General features: G+C 38.6%; 1 protein-coding gene across 2 annotated transcripts in view; it reads right to left on the bottom strand.

Moving 5' to 3' along the window:
* Positions 1 to 3,590: 3,590 nt before the first annotated feature.
* The window catches only part of porb (P450 (cytochrome) oxidoreductase b), a 37,191-nt gene continuing 21,908 nt past the window's right edge, over positions 3,591 to 18,873 (bottom strand). For both annotated transcript variants that reach the window (XM_056270795.1, XM_056270804.1), the window contains 11 exons: positions 16,646 to 16,770; positions 15,860 to 15,949; positions 15,514 to 15,612; positions 13,677 to 13,793; positions 13,018 to 13,136; positions 12,722 to 12,903; positions 11,753 to 11,902; positions 6,085 to 6,352; positions 4,212 to 4,357; positions 3,843 to 3,928; positions 3,591 to 3,735 (listed from right to left, as the gene is read on the bottom strand). In XM_056270795.1, the coding sequence (XP_056126770.1) occupies positions 3,591 to 3,735; positions 3,843 to 3,928; positions 4,212 to 4,357; positions 6,085 to 6,352; positions 11,753 to 11,902; positions 12,722 to 12,903; positions 13,018 to 13,136; positions 13,677 to 13,793; positions 15,514 to 15,612; positions 15,860 to 15,949; positions 16,646 to 16,770 (1,527 nt within the window). The remainder of the gene's footprint in view (positions 3,736 to 3,842; positions 3,929 to 4,211; positions 4,358 to 6,084; positions 6,353 to 11,752; positions 11,903 to 12,721; positions 12,904 to 13,017; positions 13,137 to 13,676; positions 13,794 to 15,513; positions 15,613 to 15,859; positions 15,950 to 16,645; positions 16,771 to 18,873) is intronic.

The raw sequence follows: 18,873 nt of genomic DNA, 5'->3' as shown, positions 1-18,873 counted from the left end.
ATTCTGACTAAAACGCAATTGCAACGTTATATCAATTGCAAGTTTATTTTACACAATTCATACTTTTTTTCTGCAATTCTGACTTTATAACACACAATTGCGACTTTATATCTTGCAATTCTGAGAAAAAATCAGAATTGCGAAATGTAAACTCAGAATTGTGAGATAAAAAGTCAGAATTACCCTTTTTATTTTTTATTCAGTGGCGGAAACAAGCTTGCATATACCGTGCTGTACCAGCCTCAAGTGGGAATATAGCTGCAGGCAGCGATGACGGGCCCAAGCCCCTGTGGCTCCACCATCCCGGACCCGGTGGCTTCAGGACACCTGTGCACTGCGGGGAATAGGCTTTTAAAACGGATAAACATAAAAGCACTGTCAAAGTCATTTGAATGCAGCAGTTGGTGCCGCTATGACCACGAACCACAACAGCCACATCCAAGAGATCATTTACATTTAGATGAATTTCATGTCCATAGGATGTCATATAGGTCAATTTCAAATAAGTAATAATCCGAATCTGCCATGTCTGTGTTTTTCTCAGACAACCACTATAAAAAATCCAGAGCAGATTACCGACTGGTTTTTGGCAAACAGTTCTCGGAGAAGTCTAATCCCGTCCTGATGCGCATGTCTGTGATTGCTGATGTTGTCCTAACGCTTCTCTTCATGTGTTTTTGACCTGAACTATACCGTTTGTGCCCCAATCTTACGCACTAAAAGCATGCTCTCATTAAATTTCAATATGGGTGGTCTCCGATGAAAAATAAAATGAATAAATAGAGCCAAATCACGGAAACTGCAAAGATCTGTTTCAGGTAAGAGTAAGATTCGTGTTTAGATTTTTCTGCTCACTTATGAAAGTTTATTATAAACAGACACTTGTACAAAATCATGTGAAATAACATGTGTAATGTATGTTTACAGAATTATTCTGGCAAACACAGGTGCCAAATTATTATAAAAAATTTTTACAGTGTAGCAACTGCACTAGTCAAGTCACAGTTATTTATATAGTGCTTTTTACAATACAGAGTGTTTCAAAGCAGCTTTACAGAGATAACAGGAAAATAATGCAACAAAGTTTGTTTCCAGAAGAAAATAGCGTCACAGTCCAGCTTAAGTTCAGTGATGTTTCATTCTTGTTGTAAAAAAGTTATTAATTTAGTTAATTTATATATATATATATATATATAGCCACTCTGGAGAAAACCATGATGTCATCGTCCAGCTCAGTTCAGTACTTCATAGGGTCAATGCAGGCAGATGAATATTATTGTTGAATATTAAATTAAATGTCACCAACTAAGGGCAACCCGAAAGCCAAAAGCCAATGACGACAAAGGCGAAAAAAGGTGGAAAAGGCGACAGTGCCGATGAACCGAATGTCCATCAGTGGCAGAATGGAGAAATAAACCTTGGGAGAACCCAGGCTCAGTCGCTCAGTTCTCCTCTGGACAACGAGCGAACAGTGTGTGATTATGATTCAGGCATTACGCTGAGGTCAGACTGGATCAGAACAATCAGAATATCATCCAGTTCATCTGGGTGAAGATCGGAGTCACGCCGGTATGGAGACGAGAGTGTTGAGGCTGTCGTGTCGATGAGGCCTTACAACAGAAATGACCCATCACTGAACTTACTTTAGCTGGACTGTATTTCCTCTAGAGCTGCTGTACAGCCGAAACAAACTCTGTTGCATTATTTTCCTGTTATCACTGTAAAGCTGCTTTGAAACAATCTTGTAAAAAGTGCAATATATATAAAGGTGACTTGACTATGCATGCACCAACATACATCTCAAAACGACACATCTACACAAACTACACATCCCCCGCATGATTATCATCACTGTGTTGCTTTAGTGACAGTTTCATATTAAATCTAAAGGGGGAATCTATTAGACGGTGGCTGTCAAATGCGGCTTTATCGAGCTCAGCGGCTCTGGCCCAGCTGTGATACAAGCGGAACACTATGGCTATTTTTAAAAGGGGAGGAGCTGCTCAATATGCCCCGCCCCGTCTTCCTGTTTCAGTGGAAGTGCGTCTCCACATTGGAAAACACGTTTCAAGGAGCGTCAGTGGGCCTTTAACTTACCTTGATTATTTGAGGAATCTGTGATTGTTTCAGTTTTAGTCCTGCACTGTAAAGTGGAGGATCACCCACCCACCCATTATTTCTATCAGTGTAATGGTGTTTGAATAATTTTTATTTGTGTTTTCAAAGAGAAATAATAAGTTGCTTTTTTAAAAGTGATCAATCTTCAAACTACATTATTAACTAACCTAAATTTGACAATGTAATGTTATCAAAAACATAATTATATGGTGAAACATCACACCATTAATGGAGGTGATCAAATCCTCCTCGTGACAATATTAATATCAGTGTCACACAACTTTTAGCATGCGAAACTCAACAATGGTAACAATGAAATACATTTTGCTAAGACGCACATTTTTCTTCTCTCCATACTTCCCACTTCCGCACGTTAGTGTTGACGACTTTTAATAATATTCTAAAATGTGGAAAATAGTAATGAATAAGTAGGTGTGTCCAACTTTTCACCTTTATAATAGGCAAACTACCTCTAAGATTATAGACAACAAATCTTTCCTTACATGTAGAGGAACAAATCAGACAGGTGGAAGTGAACAAACATGGGTTAAGGACAAAGGTGATGTTAAATTGAAAATTTAATCATTACACAGATATGCCTAAAGAGTTGTAATGTACTGGAAACAATAGTTGCATATAAAACTTGATGAAGTCCTGCCCAAAAACCAACAACTACTTCTACTTAGTTTTCTATCATCTCCCAAAATAGTAAAGTTTTCAGCAGCGATGCTGGTCTTCAAGATCCACTAATGAAAATGCAAACTACACCGTAAATAAGGCACACGAGCTTGACCAATCAGCTCTTCAGACCGGCATGTGTTCCCTTGTCTGTGTCTCCGCATTATAAACACACTCTCTTAGAGATACAACGAGTAAGTCTGTTACGTCTAGTGTAGTCGTTGTGAGAACAGAATAGGGTTGAGCATTTCTGGCACTTCCAGGATTAATTAAATCTGTGAGGGTCATCCAGTTTGAAATGGTTACATTCATATTCAGCCATAATTCAAAAAAAGGTGGGGCAAGAAATAAAGACGTTTAAATGCTTTAGAGAACTACAAAAAAATAAAACAAGTGTGATCCACCTTCACAGCACAACTGCATGTTTGGACTGTTTATGACCTCTGAAGGTTTCCAAAATATTTCAGAAATTCACAGGAAAATCGTCAAATATCAGTCAAAATCTCATAACTCCATGAAGAACCGTTTTTCAGTGAGTTAAAGTTTCTTCATGCTTACAACCCATACCATTACAAAGGTCCATGCACAACATGTGTTCGATTAGTATGTTAAAATCGTGATTCTATGCAGTCTTTTACATTTTTGAATACAATTTTTTCACTTTAGAATGAGGGAATGTGTGTCAGTGTTTTCTTTTCTTAGACAAACATGTCAGAACGATGATAGCAAAACACATATAAACTCTTCCTTATAAAAATCATCACAACATCAGGAATGTGGAGAACAGGAATGCTTTAACTCCAGACGTCCTGTGAATAGCGTCCTTTAGTCATCAGTTTCTTGATGTAATCTACAGCCTGAGCGCGGCTCATTCCTCCCAGCTCCTCGGCGATCTCGTAGAAGGCGTTCTGCACGTCCCGGGCCATGTTTCGGGCGTCTCTGCGGGAGGGAAAATCACGGGCAACATTAGAGCAGTTTCAGGGATGCCTCTGTCTCATGATGTCTCGACATGTTTTTGATTTTTCGGACTCGTTCTGTATACGCACCCACAGATGTAGATGTGGGCATTGTCTGTGTGGATTAGTTTCCAAACAGTCTCCTTGTTGTTCTTCAGGAGATGTTGTACATACACCTGGGTGTGAATACAAATAAAGTAAGTGATGCAGAGAATGGGTAAACAATTCATAAAAACAGAACAGCTCTCCCTTTTCCTGTGATTCATTCATAGATGTATTAATGCCATGACGTTTACAGGTTTTGATTAAATATAAGATGGGTTCAGAGAGGAAGTGTGGATTCTTTTTTTATATTTTGTCTCTCAATTACAAAATTAATGTTAACAAAGTTTTTTAGGGAGACATACTTGATAGTGGGACAAAATAACCGTAGAGGTGTGTGTGTGTGTGTTACGGTACCTTCTGTGCCTGGTCTCTGGAATAAGCTACATTGAGTGCCGTCAGAACACCAGTCTTCTCAAACTCCTCGAGCTCCTCTTGGTACAGAAAGTCCTCGTTCTTGTGACGACAGCCAAAGTACAACTCGGTCTCTCCAACTTCCTTACCTACAAATGGGAAATCAAGATGTTGATTACAAAAGTAGGGATTTGCACATAACTTCCCATTGTTTTTGAAACTAGTGCAGTGGGTAATGCAGATCCTAATAGTCCCAATCAGTGTTGGGGTAACACATTACAAGTAGCGCCAGTTACACAATCTGATTACTTTTTCGAGTAACTAGTAATGTAACATATTACTTTAAAAAATGTTCAAATAAGTGACGCATGTATTGACTGCCAGCTCTCCTGTGCCCATGTTGAGAGAAACCAGGAGTAAGTGCAGAGGTGTGCGTGTGTGCGCTGTGTGAACATGATGATTATTGTAGTGCTAGACTAAATGTGAAAGGCATTTACTCATCTCACTGCGGAGAAACACATTCAGGATTCCTTAAAACTAACAAAAACACTGATATGCAAACTCAGAATATTATGCAAACCTGCAAATTAAATATGTTAAATAATCAAATGTTAAATTATTACACAAATATACTTAAAGTATATGATCTCACTGCTGACAAATAGATAAACATCACATTACTTTCCAAAAAAATAACAAAGTAACTTTTTTAGGAAGTACCGTAATGCAATGTTGTAATGCATTTCCCAATACTGATACATAAAAAACTATAAAAACATAAAAAAGATAATACGTCCCTACAAAACAAATGGTTATATTTATGCTCTTAATATATGCAAGTAAATATAGTTGTTAAACAAGTATGTATGAATCTGTCATGGCTGCCAATGCAATTCTATTACGGGTATTGTAAATGAAACTGGTAAATGTGAAATATTACAATGATATACTGCACATGAAATATACAACAGGTAACGCTTTTTTATATTATTATTGATATGTTTGGGCTTCTCTCTTTCTATAACAGTCAAAGAGCGGTCACATCACACACCTAGACTGTGCCTTTCTGTAGAAACATGTATTGTGTTTTTACATCAACGTCTGGGACAAACTTAAATGAGTCATTTGAAGAACAAATGCAAAACCTTGACCAGAAAAACTAAACATTTCTGAGAGTGAGGTTACAAGATACAAGAGAAGTCCTGACGTGATATTACTGTGAAAGTGATGCAATTATTAACCGGGAATAGTATTAGATCCGTGCACTGGGTAAACTCGTACAACAGCGGCCGTCTGTGTCATTGATGTAATCACATAACAAGACAAGACCAGAACATAAATCACTCCCTGCTCTTAAAGGAATAGTTCACTTAAAAATGAAAATTCAGTCATCATTTACATTTCCAACTCGCCCTCACGTTGTTTCAAACCTGTATGAACACAAAAGAAGATATTTTGAAGAATGTGGGTAACCAGACAGTTGACTATGGGAGTCAATGGGGTCCATCAACTGTCTGGTTACCCACATTCTGCAAAATATCTTCTTTTGTGTTCATACAGGTTTGAAACAACGTGAGGGCGACGTTGGAACGTCCTTTAACTCAGCGACTTCAGTAGCTAACATCCGTGCCGTGTTTAACACTCACCTGGGCTACTGTGTGTGAAGGAAAAATATGAAAAACAGACAATATGCTTTATATCATGCATCTGATTTATGCACATAGTAAGCAAATGAATTAGAACAAAAGTTAAATGCGATTACTTCAGTTGTTGCGTTGATTTTGAACACATTTAGGAGAATGTCTCCGCCTCCCTTGCCTCTTCTGATTGTAATAAGCACACAACAGCAGAAATCCGTGACCTGCGCGACTCCTACCTTGTTCTTTGAGCCAGCCGCGCTCCTGAATGAAGCCAATGAAGGGTGCGATACCAGTTCCAGGTCCGATCATTATGACTGGGTTTGTGGCCTTGAAGGGCAGGCGGAACTGGGATTTGCGGATGTACATGGGCACTGTAGCCTTGTGTCCGTTGTCGGTGGGCATCTTGTTCTTCAGCCAGTTAGTGGCCACTCCTTTATTGACACGGCCAGTCTTGGTCTCGTACTCCACCACTACAGCACAGATGTGGATGCTGTTGGGGTGGACCTGTCACATGCAGCAAACATTTAAACACACACAACATACAAAGTCAATTATTTCATTTTAAAGAGACCCTATTATGGTATTTTAAAGGTTTCTGATTTTGTTTTTGGAGGTTTACATGAATTCAAGGTCAAAAAACACTATATTTCTCTCATAATATGCACTGCACATCACCTCATTTCTCAAAGAGTCTGAAAACGGTTCATTCAAAGATTCAGTCTCTCTAAACCCCTCCTTTCTTAGGGTCTACTCTGCTCTGCTCTGATTGGTCAGATGGCTCAGTCTGTTGTGATTGGTCCACTCTGCTCTGCTCTGATTGGTCAGATGGCCCAGTCTGTTGTGATTGGTCTACTATGCTCTGCTCTGATTGGTCAGATGACTCAGTCTGTTTTGATTGGTCTAACGCTTATAGCACGGGTCAAAAACAAAATGCCCATTACCATATCTGGCGCAAAAAACAGCATATTTTCGACATGTCGACAACAAAAGCCAAACTCTTCCAGGCCTCAGCTACACCTACAGTGTTTGAAGCTCGAAGTAGACATTGTTCATGGGCAACCAATGAAGACCATAGGCTGGCATTATGCAATTTTGTTACATTTTTGCGTAGGTTTGACACAGGAAGTGAGACTGGAATTACTGACGACTCGGTTCAGGGAGTTCGGAATCTTCCTTTTAGGAGAAAATAACTTTATTTGACGGGCACTTTGATCTTTGAAACTTCACAGTTATGTTACATTCACAAACGGCTATGTTATACACTGCATGAAAGGTGTTTAAGATCTGCTGATCCTACGTCCTGACATAAGCAATGTTCCTGCCAGTTCCTGTTCTCTTTATTGTAAGTTAAATGAGCCGGATTACTGAGACTCTCACCTTTTGTCATTGATAGCTCTTGGTGCCCCTTTCCCATTCTCTGAATAGTTATGCTGACTGGAGGCGGGTTCCTATATCTGGATACTTCATTTGCATGCTTTGTTTAAGGCTATTTTTTACAGTCTATGGTTTAAGGTCGTCACCCTTGGTGCTTTGTCTCTAACTCTATGCCCCTTAAATGTATATAAAACTACAATGGCCAGATCCCCAGTTGAACTTGATGACTGGAGCGTATACTAGTCTTCACTTCTGAGATTTCCTACAAAGATAATATCCGGAAAAAGCATAATGGGGCCCTTTAATAGTAAAGCGTCTAATTAGACAAATAAAAGCAAAGTGGCCGTGTTCATTTATTAAACCACAAATGGATGTGACTTTCAGTGTGCTCTGTGTTGCAGTGTGCTCAGTTATAGAGATGAAAATAACTCAGCTGAGTATTTTGCTAAATATATGCACTTTATTAAAATTCATTATATTTTTACTTAAGCTGATGCCTTTATATTTAATGTATGTTTGAATCCGTCATGAAAATGTGTCTGTTTTTTTTTATTACCGCCACCACTTGTTTATATTTCAACAACAAAATGAAAGAATTGGAGTAACATAAAAAAGTTGATATAAAAACTGCCTTATGTGCAATTAAAATGTTTGTTGATCATTAAATAAGTTTGATCAATTCATTGATTATTAAATAAATAGTATTTTCAGTTTCGGCAAGTTTTCAGCTAAATGAAAACTTTAATTTCGGTTTCAGTGTTTTGGTAAAATAATTGTTTTTTGTGCATCGCTACTTTAAAGGGGTACTTTTAAAATTAGTTGAGAGCAAGTTTAGTATATTTTTATTACACATAAGAAACAGTTCTGGTACAGTTCAAACCTGTACCAGTCACCAAATGGTAATGAGAAGCTCTTTGATGGACACACTTTAAAAATAGACCAGTTGGTGGCACACCACCATTAAAACAAGTCAGAAGATTTGATAATTAATCATGGCAAGCAAAGGGGACGGGCTAAGCCTTCGGAAAATACCCCAGAACATGCTGATTGATTGAACAGGATGAACAGAAATGCAGCAAGAATCTGTGTAAGAATGAGGTTTTTGAATGAGATGGTCAGATGATCAGCTGTCATCTCGGCTTTGTTGACTGACTAAAGTGTAACCTCTTATCCTCTGAAACTTCTTGACTTTGAGAGATTTCTTGCTAAGAGGAGATGATTTCATTATTCCACGGCACAAGCCACCAAAACGGCTCATTTTCTACTTCCTCCACATTGTGACTGACCGCCTCCACAACAACACATTAACACCTATGGCCCCGTTTACACCTGGTATTAAGATGCGTTTGGGTCAATCGGATCACAAGTGGACGAGGGAGACACACTCCCGTTTAAACCTGGTGTTTTAATCCGCCTCTTTTCCATTTTCAACCACTTCTGTCCTGATTTCTTCAAGGGGAGGGTCTGTGGGCGGGTTAATGTGTGGCTTTTTTCAAATCTTTCGATTTAATGGATGAAACGCACTCATGCAATTCACATATGAACGCACACGGAGATGACGGAAAAACATACGGAGAGCGTCAGCTTTAGTTTCTCCTCTGACAGCCGCAAGACCAGCCGAACACTGTGAGTGTGTGTGTTAGAGATCAGGAAGCGAGAGAGAACATTGTGCTTGGTACATTTTTCATCTTTAAACCAAACTTGGGTCTTCAGACGACAAAGATTAAATCCCGTCCGGCTAGCGCTTCTCATAATGTTCCGCATTAGGTCAGTAGGCGGAGAGAAGACGGTCTTGTGTGGCTGTTTGAACACATTCGTCCACATGAGCGTTTACACTACTAAAGCAATCCGGTCTAATGCGTTTTCAACAACCTTTTGGAAGTGGTTGAAAGTGGACGAGCTCAAAGCGTTTAAGACCCCGTTTACACCTGTGTTTAGCATCGTCCACTTGTGATCCGATCGACCAAACGCATCTTAACACCAGCTGTAAACAGGGCTCATGTTGCCTTATCGGTTCTGTAGCCCGAGTGAGCGGTGACGTGACAAGGAGAGAGAGATGCAATGTCAGTGTGTTTCTGCCAGAACCAATCGCCTCTTGGCCTCTGATTATACTATCTGAATAAATGTAAAGGCGCCGGAAAAATAAAACTTTTTCTCGTTTCTGACAGAGTGAGGGTGGAAAATAATCATGTTTTGCAAATGTATGATTATTTACCTAAATGAACCTCAAGAACAACAAAAATTGCTAAATGATCCAAAAATTATCCAAATATTGTTATTTATTCACTTTAAATAAAATATTAATATCATTTGTGAAGTGATTGTTTAGAATTTTATATATATATGTCATTTTCTGAAAGTTGAATCCAAAGCAGATTAATGACGACAAACATGCTATTGGTGGGAATAAGCGTCAGTTTCCTGTTTTCCGATCTGTAAAAAAAAAGGGGAGTCCCCTAATCTTTCTGTTGTCTTCTCTGGTGTCACGATACACCATTACCCCAAATATTACCATTAAGTTCTGGCAACCAACCCGAGTATTGTGATTTTACACAAGCGAGCACTACTCACTTTTATTTAAGAAAATGTAAACATCTAGCTTGATTTAATATTTAAAAGAAGTAATTTTGATATTCATAGAGTCTTAGAGCAAGGTATTCTGCTAGTGCTTACAATGCCTTTTTCCATTTTCATCTTTCTTTAGTGTGTGTAATGTTGCTCTTTAAGCATGAAAAAGCTCTGTTAAGTCCCTCCAGCAGGAGTTATTCTCTATATCAGTGTCAGTGTTTCTGAACTCCTGAAACGCCTCCATTGTAGTCTTGAGTTTCTGCCGGGAACGAGCACGTCACAATGTTCCTCATTTAAATAATTCATACGCAGAATAAAAGGGGCGGGGCCTGGTTGAGTTAGTTAGTAGTGTGTTGAAACTCGTGATTATGGTAAGGGGCGGGACATTTCCCAAACACACTCGAAGCGCTCGACCAATCACAACACACTGCTTCAGCCGAATAATCAGAGCACAGTGTGCTTTTCAGAAGGAGGGGCTTCATAGAGACAGGAACTAAACAGAGCGTTACTGACAGACTGGGAAGAGAGGAGCTGCAACAATGGAGAATAAGAGAAATATGATGTGTTTGAACCTTCAAGCAGGAGATCCTATTCTAGTACAGGCCAAAAAACACCAAGGGCATAATAGGTCCCCTATTCACCAGTCAAAAGTTTTAAAACCAAATTTTTTCCAGTTGTTATTGAATTTTATACCAGTATTACAGTGCCCGAGAAGTGCAAAACAAACCACAATTCAGAAAACAAAACAACAAATTTATAAACGCAATGGAAAGACTAAAAAGTTAGAAAACAAAATAACAAATCAGAAACCACAATGACAAGTCAGACAAAACGGTAAAGTTAGGTATATGTGGTGAATGGAATACTGACCGCTGATTGGACGATACATCTGTCAATCAAGACATGCAGAAAGTACAGCAGACTGCGGCAGAAGAAAGTCGATTCGCGTGTGCATGTGTAAACATTAGCTGAGCTGTATCGTCAAAGATAATATTTTTTTTATATATGTGCGAGGCTGTGAGCTGACATTATCGAGTATGTCACTCACTTTGCAAAAAACAAACATAAACACTACTAATGCAGTTATAATGCCCCTAAAAATCCAGATACAGGGGCAATGCCCCTGCGTGAGCTTTTGTCTAATATAATATGGTAGCCTATAGTTAAACACACAAGCAAGAGTGCTGTTTTTTCCACATGTGATATTAATTTTATACAGATCAGTAAACAAGAAGTTAATATTGTGAATTACAATTTGTCACTCGAGGGAGACTCGAACTCAGGTCGTCCGCATCAAAAGCTAAATCTGCTGTTCTTGCTACTCTCTCCCACTTTACCTGTCATCATTTTGTCTGACCAAACCAGATAGTGGTAGGACAGTTTTTTTCTCTCCATAATAATCGCACTAAATTAGCCGGTTAAATAGACAGCTCTAATATTTACACATGCACACACGAATCGACTTTCTTCTGCCGCAGTCTGCTGTACAGAAAGCATGTCTTGATTGACAGATGTATCGTCCAATCAGCGGTCAGTATTCCATTCGCCACTATACCTTCCTTTTCCGTTTTGTCTGACTTGTCGTTGTGTTTTCTGACTAGTTAATTTGTTTTCAGATATGTCGTTGTGTTGTCTGATTTGTTAATTTGTTTTTAGTCTTCCCATTGCATTTATAAATTTGTTGTTTTGGGAATTGTGGTTTGTTTTGCACTTCTCGGCCACCGTACAGTACGCCTCAAACCGTCAGATTCATCTGCGAGTAAGAGCAGAGTAATTTATATAGAGCATTATATAATGAAGTGCTTTCATTTGCAGTCTTTGCTGGAAAGAAGCTCATCAAAGAAGCTCAACAAGTGAAATGTAACCCATGAGTTAAATATTAGCATTTGTAGAAATGTTAATGCAAACACAGATACAAAAAGTCCCACATTCCGTCTTTAACGTGAAGTAGAAATGTCTGACCTTGGAGGATGATGAAATGGAGTAGTAGCGGGCCTGCAGTCGCGGCAGGAGCTCACAGAGGTGGTCAATGGGAGGACGCAACGACGGCAAATCCTCAAGAATAGCCAAAATATTCCTACTTGAGTCCAGCACCCAGTTCTGGTACAATGCCTGCGATATGACAACGACAATGTCACAAACACTGTTAGCTATTGCACAACAACATAATTACAATCTAGCCCACCCTGCATTTGCCTCACACAAGACACAGTACGCGTCTTCGGTACGCTGAAAAAACTGATTAGGTAAGACAACAGTCTATCACTTAATGAATCAACAGCCTATCTGCTAATCGTGTTCACCATTAAACATTAATTATAATGTTGTATTGTAAAAACACATTGCTGCTATTGAGGTGTGACACGGGTAAGGTTAGGGTCAATTTACTGTATGTATTAATTACATAAATTAATTACAGCTCTAATTACATAAATTAATTACAGCTGTAATTACATGCAGGTATTTTTAAAATATAAGTACAATGTAAAAACATGTATGTACACAGTAAGTCCATTGTATCAAATTATTAAGTTCGATGTTAGTACATAGTAGTTAAAGCCACTTAATATAAAGTGGGACCAAAAGACTTGTGAGTTTTTTGTTGCGCACAGAGGGATTTATTTGGTAAATCCATCGTAGTTTATGCGCATTTCTTCTTATCGGTAAAAGTTATTAATATTAGAATGTATGTGCATTTGCCGCTTCCATTCAGCGGTGTTTTTTATGCAATATCAAAATGTGCATAAAATAGGTGGATGGACACATAGCTAGTGAAGCTTGCCCCACTTTTGCTACAGCTGACCTGTTATCGGTAACACTACAGCTCTAATATTGTCATTTTACCACAATATGTTCCTGAATGACTGGCGTAAAACTGAGAGCAATTTAGCTCTGGCTCTAGCCTTTGGCTCTGGTGACGGCGATGCTTACTTTGCCCTCGGGTGAGGAGGAGGCCATCTTCCGCATGTTCTCCTGATCTTTGGGGTCAGTGGCGTATTGTGCCAGTTCATAAAGCACGTTTGTGCGTGGAGTATTCGTGATGTCCAGGTAGTGGGTCAGGGCGCTGCGGTACGTGGTGGGGCAGGGGAAGGGGTGCTTCTTATTGGACTCCTCTGAAAAGAAATACACACACACACACACACACACACATATATTTCAGCTATGTTGACAACTGGACAGACATGAATGAACTGTTCAAGTTGAACTTTTAAAGGTTAATGCCATACCATCAAGGTTGTTGAGGGAGATAACAATGTCAAGGTCCACACCAAGGATATCACCAATCCTGTTCACTATGGCTGTGTCGTTGATGGGATACACAGCAACATGGTCTCCTGATTCATATCTGCACAAACATTTTAAAGGAGCAATCAGTAAGCAGTTTAACACTAACTGAAACTCATTTTGCCAATAATAAAAAGTCTCCATTTAAAAATGAAATACACAAGAATCATTTGCATTCAACATTTTGAGAGCTAGTTACCCTCGTCCACACTGATTATCAAGCGAATGCGCTTTCTGTACAATCTTTTCAAAGAAATGACACCAAAGGTCCATTTAGTCCATTAAAAAGAACAATGATTTGCTAATGGTGAATATATTTTACTTTTACTTATAACTGATTTATAATGCATTATAAAGGTTCTCACATTGTAATGCAACACATTGGCGTCAACTACCCGCTTACCTATTCATGGTTACACATTTAACGGGTCATGAAACCACACTAGTTTTTTAGATATTAACCCACATTATTGAGAACAACAATATCACAACTTATTTGTACTATTAAGGGGAGAGATCAGTGTAAGATCACGCAGTGTAAGATCACGCAGTGTAAGATCACGCAGTGTAAGATCACCCAGTGTAAGATCACACACAGCACCTGATTTTAGAGCCGGTGATGTCCAGCTCCAGGTGCATCAGATGCCTCTCGCCGCCCTTGTTGAGCTTGCGGTTCACAGTGACTGGTGCCAGGAAAGGGTTCTTCGAATCGAACGGCCTGTGAGAACACACAATGAATAACAGACAGAACACCAAGCACACTTGATGGGGTCAGAGATTAAACAGGGCACAGAGCAGAAATGCCACCACAAGTGACACAAAATGACATTTAAAAATGAGGTGTCAAAAATTTCACTTTTTGTGCATTAGTCCACCCACCCCCCCGACCTATTTTATAGTATTCTATTTAATAATATTATATTATCATATATCAAAATATTTCATATCTAGTTATGAGTTAGTGCTGACACCACAGTGGCCTGTAGCAACTACACATCTGCATTCACTGTCTCAGCAGAGATGTGAAAAAAAAGCAGGACATTTTGTAAGACGCCGCGTGAAGACCCTACGCTAGGGAATGAGGCCATTGTTCAAAGTACTGAGCAATCGTCCATGCAGATGATTGACGTGTAGACTACTTTAACCCCCCCAAAAAAGTGTACAGAACACCGTGAGCTTATGTTAGCTGTCACCTATCACTCCCCCGAACGTCAGGGACAGCGAGCTTTACAATCTCTCAACCCAGCCTCTAACTTTACACTGTTCTCCACTTATTGCCATTGCAACAGCTCAAGACACGAGACACCAGGATCGGGTCTCGTTTGATGCTTCCGATTCTTATCAATTCCTAATTTCGATTCCAGTAAGGTTAATAAAAACATCAACACAAAAACGTATCTATCATTTATGATTATTTTAAGTCTTACTGCAAAACATTTAATTGTAGCTGAATATCATGAACAAAAATCATAAGGTAAAATGCACTAACACAAGGAACTTTTGCCTGTGCTTTAAAAATACCATAGCAAAAACAACTAGCCCAACTAATATAAATTTCAAGCAGTATTAAAGACAAGTAAATACTCAGTAATTAAAAAAAGAACAAATAAAAAAATAGCAATCGCAACATAAATACAACTGAACAAGTATACTATTGAAATAAACAGTGTTTTAAGATTTTCAAGTATTCAGGTTCAAAAACTAATCAAATGAAAAAAAATCACTGAACTTTATAAATAAAATAAACATTACAAATAGAAAAGTTATTGTTAAGAACGAGTGCATTTTCTCTTTATATTTTTTTGTTTGATTAGTGTTATTATCAGCAGGAATATTAGGCTGCAGTCAGAAAACAGATTTGAATGGTTTAAAATCATATTGAAATGCTTACAAAGGAATCAATAAGAGGAATCGAAATTTACATTTTTATAACAAGTATCCAATTCCTGACCTCCGTTTTTTCCCATTACTGATCTGCATGATTTACGTGGGTCAGGATTTTGGGCCGAAATAACCGGAATCGCAGATTAATCCGGAAGAATCAGATCCCTGCTCAGACGCAAGTGATTGAATTTGACCTTTAACATTAACTTAATTGAAGAACGCAAATTTACTTTGATGGATTGATTCAGCGGGTTTTCCTTGAAAAGTAAACATGCCCTTATAAAAGCCATTAGAGACATGCCCCTGAAAATCCATTACAAGGGGTAAATATTGACCTTTAATAAAAAAAGGTTTTCAAACTGTATTACGGTCTATATTATATGGAAATCTAGTCATTTTTAATTATAAAGTATCAAATATAATGTCTGTATCCGATCAAGCACAGCAGGAGTGTTTGTTCTGTCGTCAAGGTTACGTGAGGGAGATATTTAAACATGTGGGAGGGGCTTAAGCTTCTGTCTGACTGACGGATGAGAAAATGGTGCTTTACTCACGGCTTCTGGTTCTCAAAGCTCTTGAGGCGTCCCAGCTCTCCAGTGTAGACCTTATTCATGTTCAGATCGCTGTGTACCTTCAGCTCGTACTGGCGGATGCTGAGAGAGACAGAGTGTGTGAGAGAAAGACAGAGTACAACCCAGCAACTTTCACTTCACAAAGCCAAGAGTTTTGTGACAAGCTATTCTTCAGTTTGTCTATGGAGCAGTGTTTTCTAGTCTGAAAAGGCCTGTTAATTAAGCAGAGAACGGGCATGTTGAGCTCAGGTCACTGTGACCCACCAACAAAGAAGGAAAGACAAACAAAATCTCCTGAAGAGATGGACAGATCATTGAGGTTTCAGACCTGGATTCTTCACCAGTTGCTTCAACTCCGAAGTGTTCACAAACAGCTGGCCAGAACTGCTCTCTCCACGACACAAAATCCTCCTCGAGACTGACAGAGAATCAATGACAAAACATGCATTATGAACCTTTTTATTTTACATCAGCTGCTCCATGGGTTTGCTTCAGGACCCAGATGTTATATTGCAAATCAAGAACTTAACACAGTACCACAATTGTTTATCATATGACAGTGAACAACAAAGTCTAATTCACTCATAATTGTGTGGATAATGAAGTAGAACTGGTATGACATCAGAACCCAAAAGGACTAATTCACTGCTTGTTCCTTCGAGTTTTTTCAATGGGGTTTTTCAATTTATGAGTAAGACTGTATTTTTCTAAAATCGTTATTTCTGTTAGATTAAAGTTAGGTGTTTCCGCAAATCTGTGATCAGGGTAGATCATGGTTCCATACACTCACATGAATGATATTTTCACAAATCATACTATTATCACTGTTAGTTAGTTCTCAACTTCAAAATAACAAGGAATGTCATGTTTGGCATTAAAAGTAATGGGAAAAGATGGATTTTTTTTTTCTTTTAAAATGTAGAGAAGTAAAACATTTCCCAAATTGAAAATACCCTGATGATGTAAAAACACATGAAAAGTACAGTAACAGGGTAGAAATACTATCATACTATCCACTTTTGGAGTCTCATTTATTTCTCACATTGATATCGGTCGGGCACATTTTTAAAGTGAGCATTATAATCAGACAGAAGTGTGTAAATGAGTCACTCACTTTCCATCGTCGTCTCCCATTCCCAGGTCAAAGATCCTCTGCGCTCCCAGCTCTGCTAGCCTCTTGTCCACATACTTCCCCGTGGCGTTATAGTGCTCATATGTCTTATTGCCCAGTGCAAACACCTTAAAAATAATTTTTTAGAAATGATTTATACAAATAGATTAATTGTTCTATACTGTATATTCATTACATTCATGGCTTCACTAACACCTGGTATTAAGATCACAAGTAGCCAGCGCTAAATACAAGTGCTAATGTGCCCCAAAACCTTCTGAATTGAACTAGACAGAAACATACGTGATTACACTTCAGTTGTAGTGTTATTTTTCGCAGATCGAAAGATTTCGTTTTAACTTTTTTTGTGATTTAACAACATTGATGTATGTAGTCACGAAATCAGAGATCCTGCTTTTGAAATCAGATCAAAAGTTCACCACAGGAGACACAGTTAAGCACAAATACTATAACCTTTCATTTAAAATGTTGTGTTTTGTCATGGACAGACAAATTAAATGAACATCTTTTAATCCAATTATTTAATCCATGGATTCCTTGCTTTATAAATCAAATGAACTCATTTAATAATACAATACAATACAATACAATTTTATTTGTATAGCACATTTAAAAACAACTGGCGTTGACCAAAGTGCTTAACAAGGCCAAAAAGACAAACAAAAATATAAACATAAAACACACACATCAAGATGTATTAAAAGCTATTCAGAGAAAATGCGTTTTCAAAGTAGATTTAAAAATGGACAAAGTTTGGGCAGATCTGATGTATTCCTAGTTCGAGGGACAGAGAGTAAGTTTGAGTCCCCCGATCTGAGTGATCCTGACTGTGTGGGCGGAATAATTGATGATCTTTACAACAGAACTGAATCAACACTGAACTGACTTCAGCTGAACAACAGCCGAAATGCATAATTTTCCTATTATTAAGTATTATATTATATTAGCTGTTTTGAAACAATCTGTATGGTATAAAGCGCTATACAAATAAAGGTGACTTGACTGACTTTAAGATCTGTTACACATCTGTCAGGACTCTTTCACTCTGTTCACAATTTTGTCATTTTTTCATTTGCGATCACAGAAATGCACAAAACAACTCTTTTAGAAAAACACATTTAGAAAAAATATTGATAAAATATCATGTTTACATCACGTTTCTGAGCATTTCTATTCATTTTCCACAAAATGATGAGATGAGAGCGATCTCTCCCGTCTCACTATACTGTTATCCTTTCACCCAGAGCAACAGAGGCCGCTCATGAGAAGACAACAGGAGTTATTAGTTATAGTAAGAATTAACCGGATTGCATGTTTTTTATGACATATATGCGGATGCTTTAGTCCGGTAAAACAAAGGAACAGGGAGGGAAGAGACAGAAAAAACATGAAACCAAATAAATACACGATTCTAATCATATTTGATATGTCTACGTTCTTCAAGTCTCTGGTATTTTCCATAAACATATGTGTATTTATTATCGCAATGGTTAGCATAAGTAGCCTTAGCATAGCATATAAATATACTTCTGCCTCATACGGTGATCAGAATCCCCATCGGATCGCAAGGAGGATATATTTTAAACACCAGCTGGTGTCTGAAAGCGTGTTTTGAGCTGAAAATTGTTTAAAATGTCTTATATGTTGAGATTAGCTGGTAGCCTGACATGAACTCAGGTAAACTCCGCCTCTGTTCATGGCCACTCCTCAAGCACCAGTTGGCCAGCTTTGGACCAAGGTACTCGGCGGGCCAAAAACCCTGGCCGTTGCCCCGAGGAATCCCCCACGAGGCCCGATCAAGCTCCTGAAGTGACAGTGGAAACGCGACTGGCCCCGGCACGCACTAGCACACTCGCTCTCGGCCCAACAGTGGAAACATGGCTATTGAGTTCAAAATAACTGGAAGCGGATGACACTGGAAGCCAGGCACATTTAATTACAAATTGCCGTGCCCACGTTAAAATGGGTTTGGAACGATATGAAGAAGAGTAAAAGAAGGACTTTTCATTTTGGGTGAGCCGTTCCTTTAAATACACTTAAGCAGAAGTTACACAGTCATGTTTGTAGTTTGTACTTCTGCTAAATCTGTGGGCAAATATCTTTTCTCAGGGTTTGTTTTAAACCAGTGATTATGTTGAGTCACTGAACTTTGCACAACTTCTGTGTAGTATTCATGGAGTAAGCCGTCCGAGACATTGGCTTGTAGAAGT

The sequence above is a fragment of the Rhinichthys klamathensis genome, unplaced genomic scaffold (assembly GCF_029890125.1).
Source record: "Rhinichthys klamathensis goyatoka isolate OS25496 unplaced genomic scaffold, OSU_Roscu_1.1 h1tg000014l_1, whole genome shotgun sequence".
Classification (NCBI taxonomy): Eukaryota; Metazoa; Chordata; class Actinopteri; order Cypriniformes; family Leuciscidae; genus Rhinichthys; species Rhinichthys klamathensis.
This window is presented reverse-complemented; position numbering and strand designations above follow the sequence as displayed.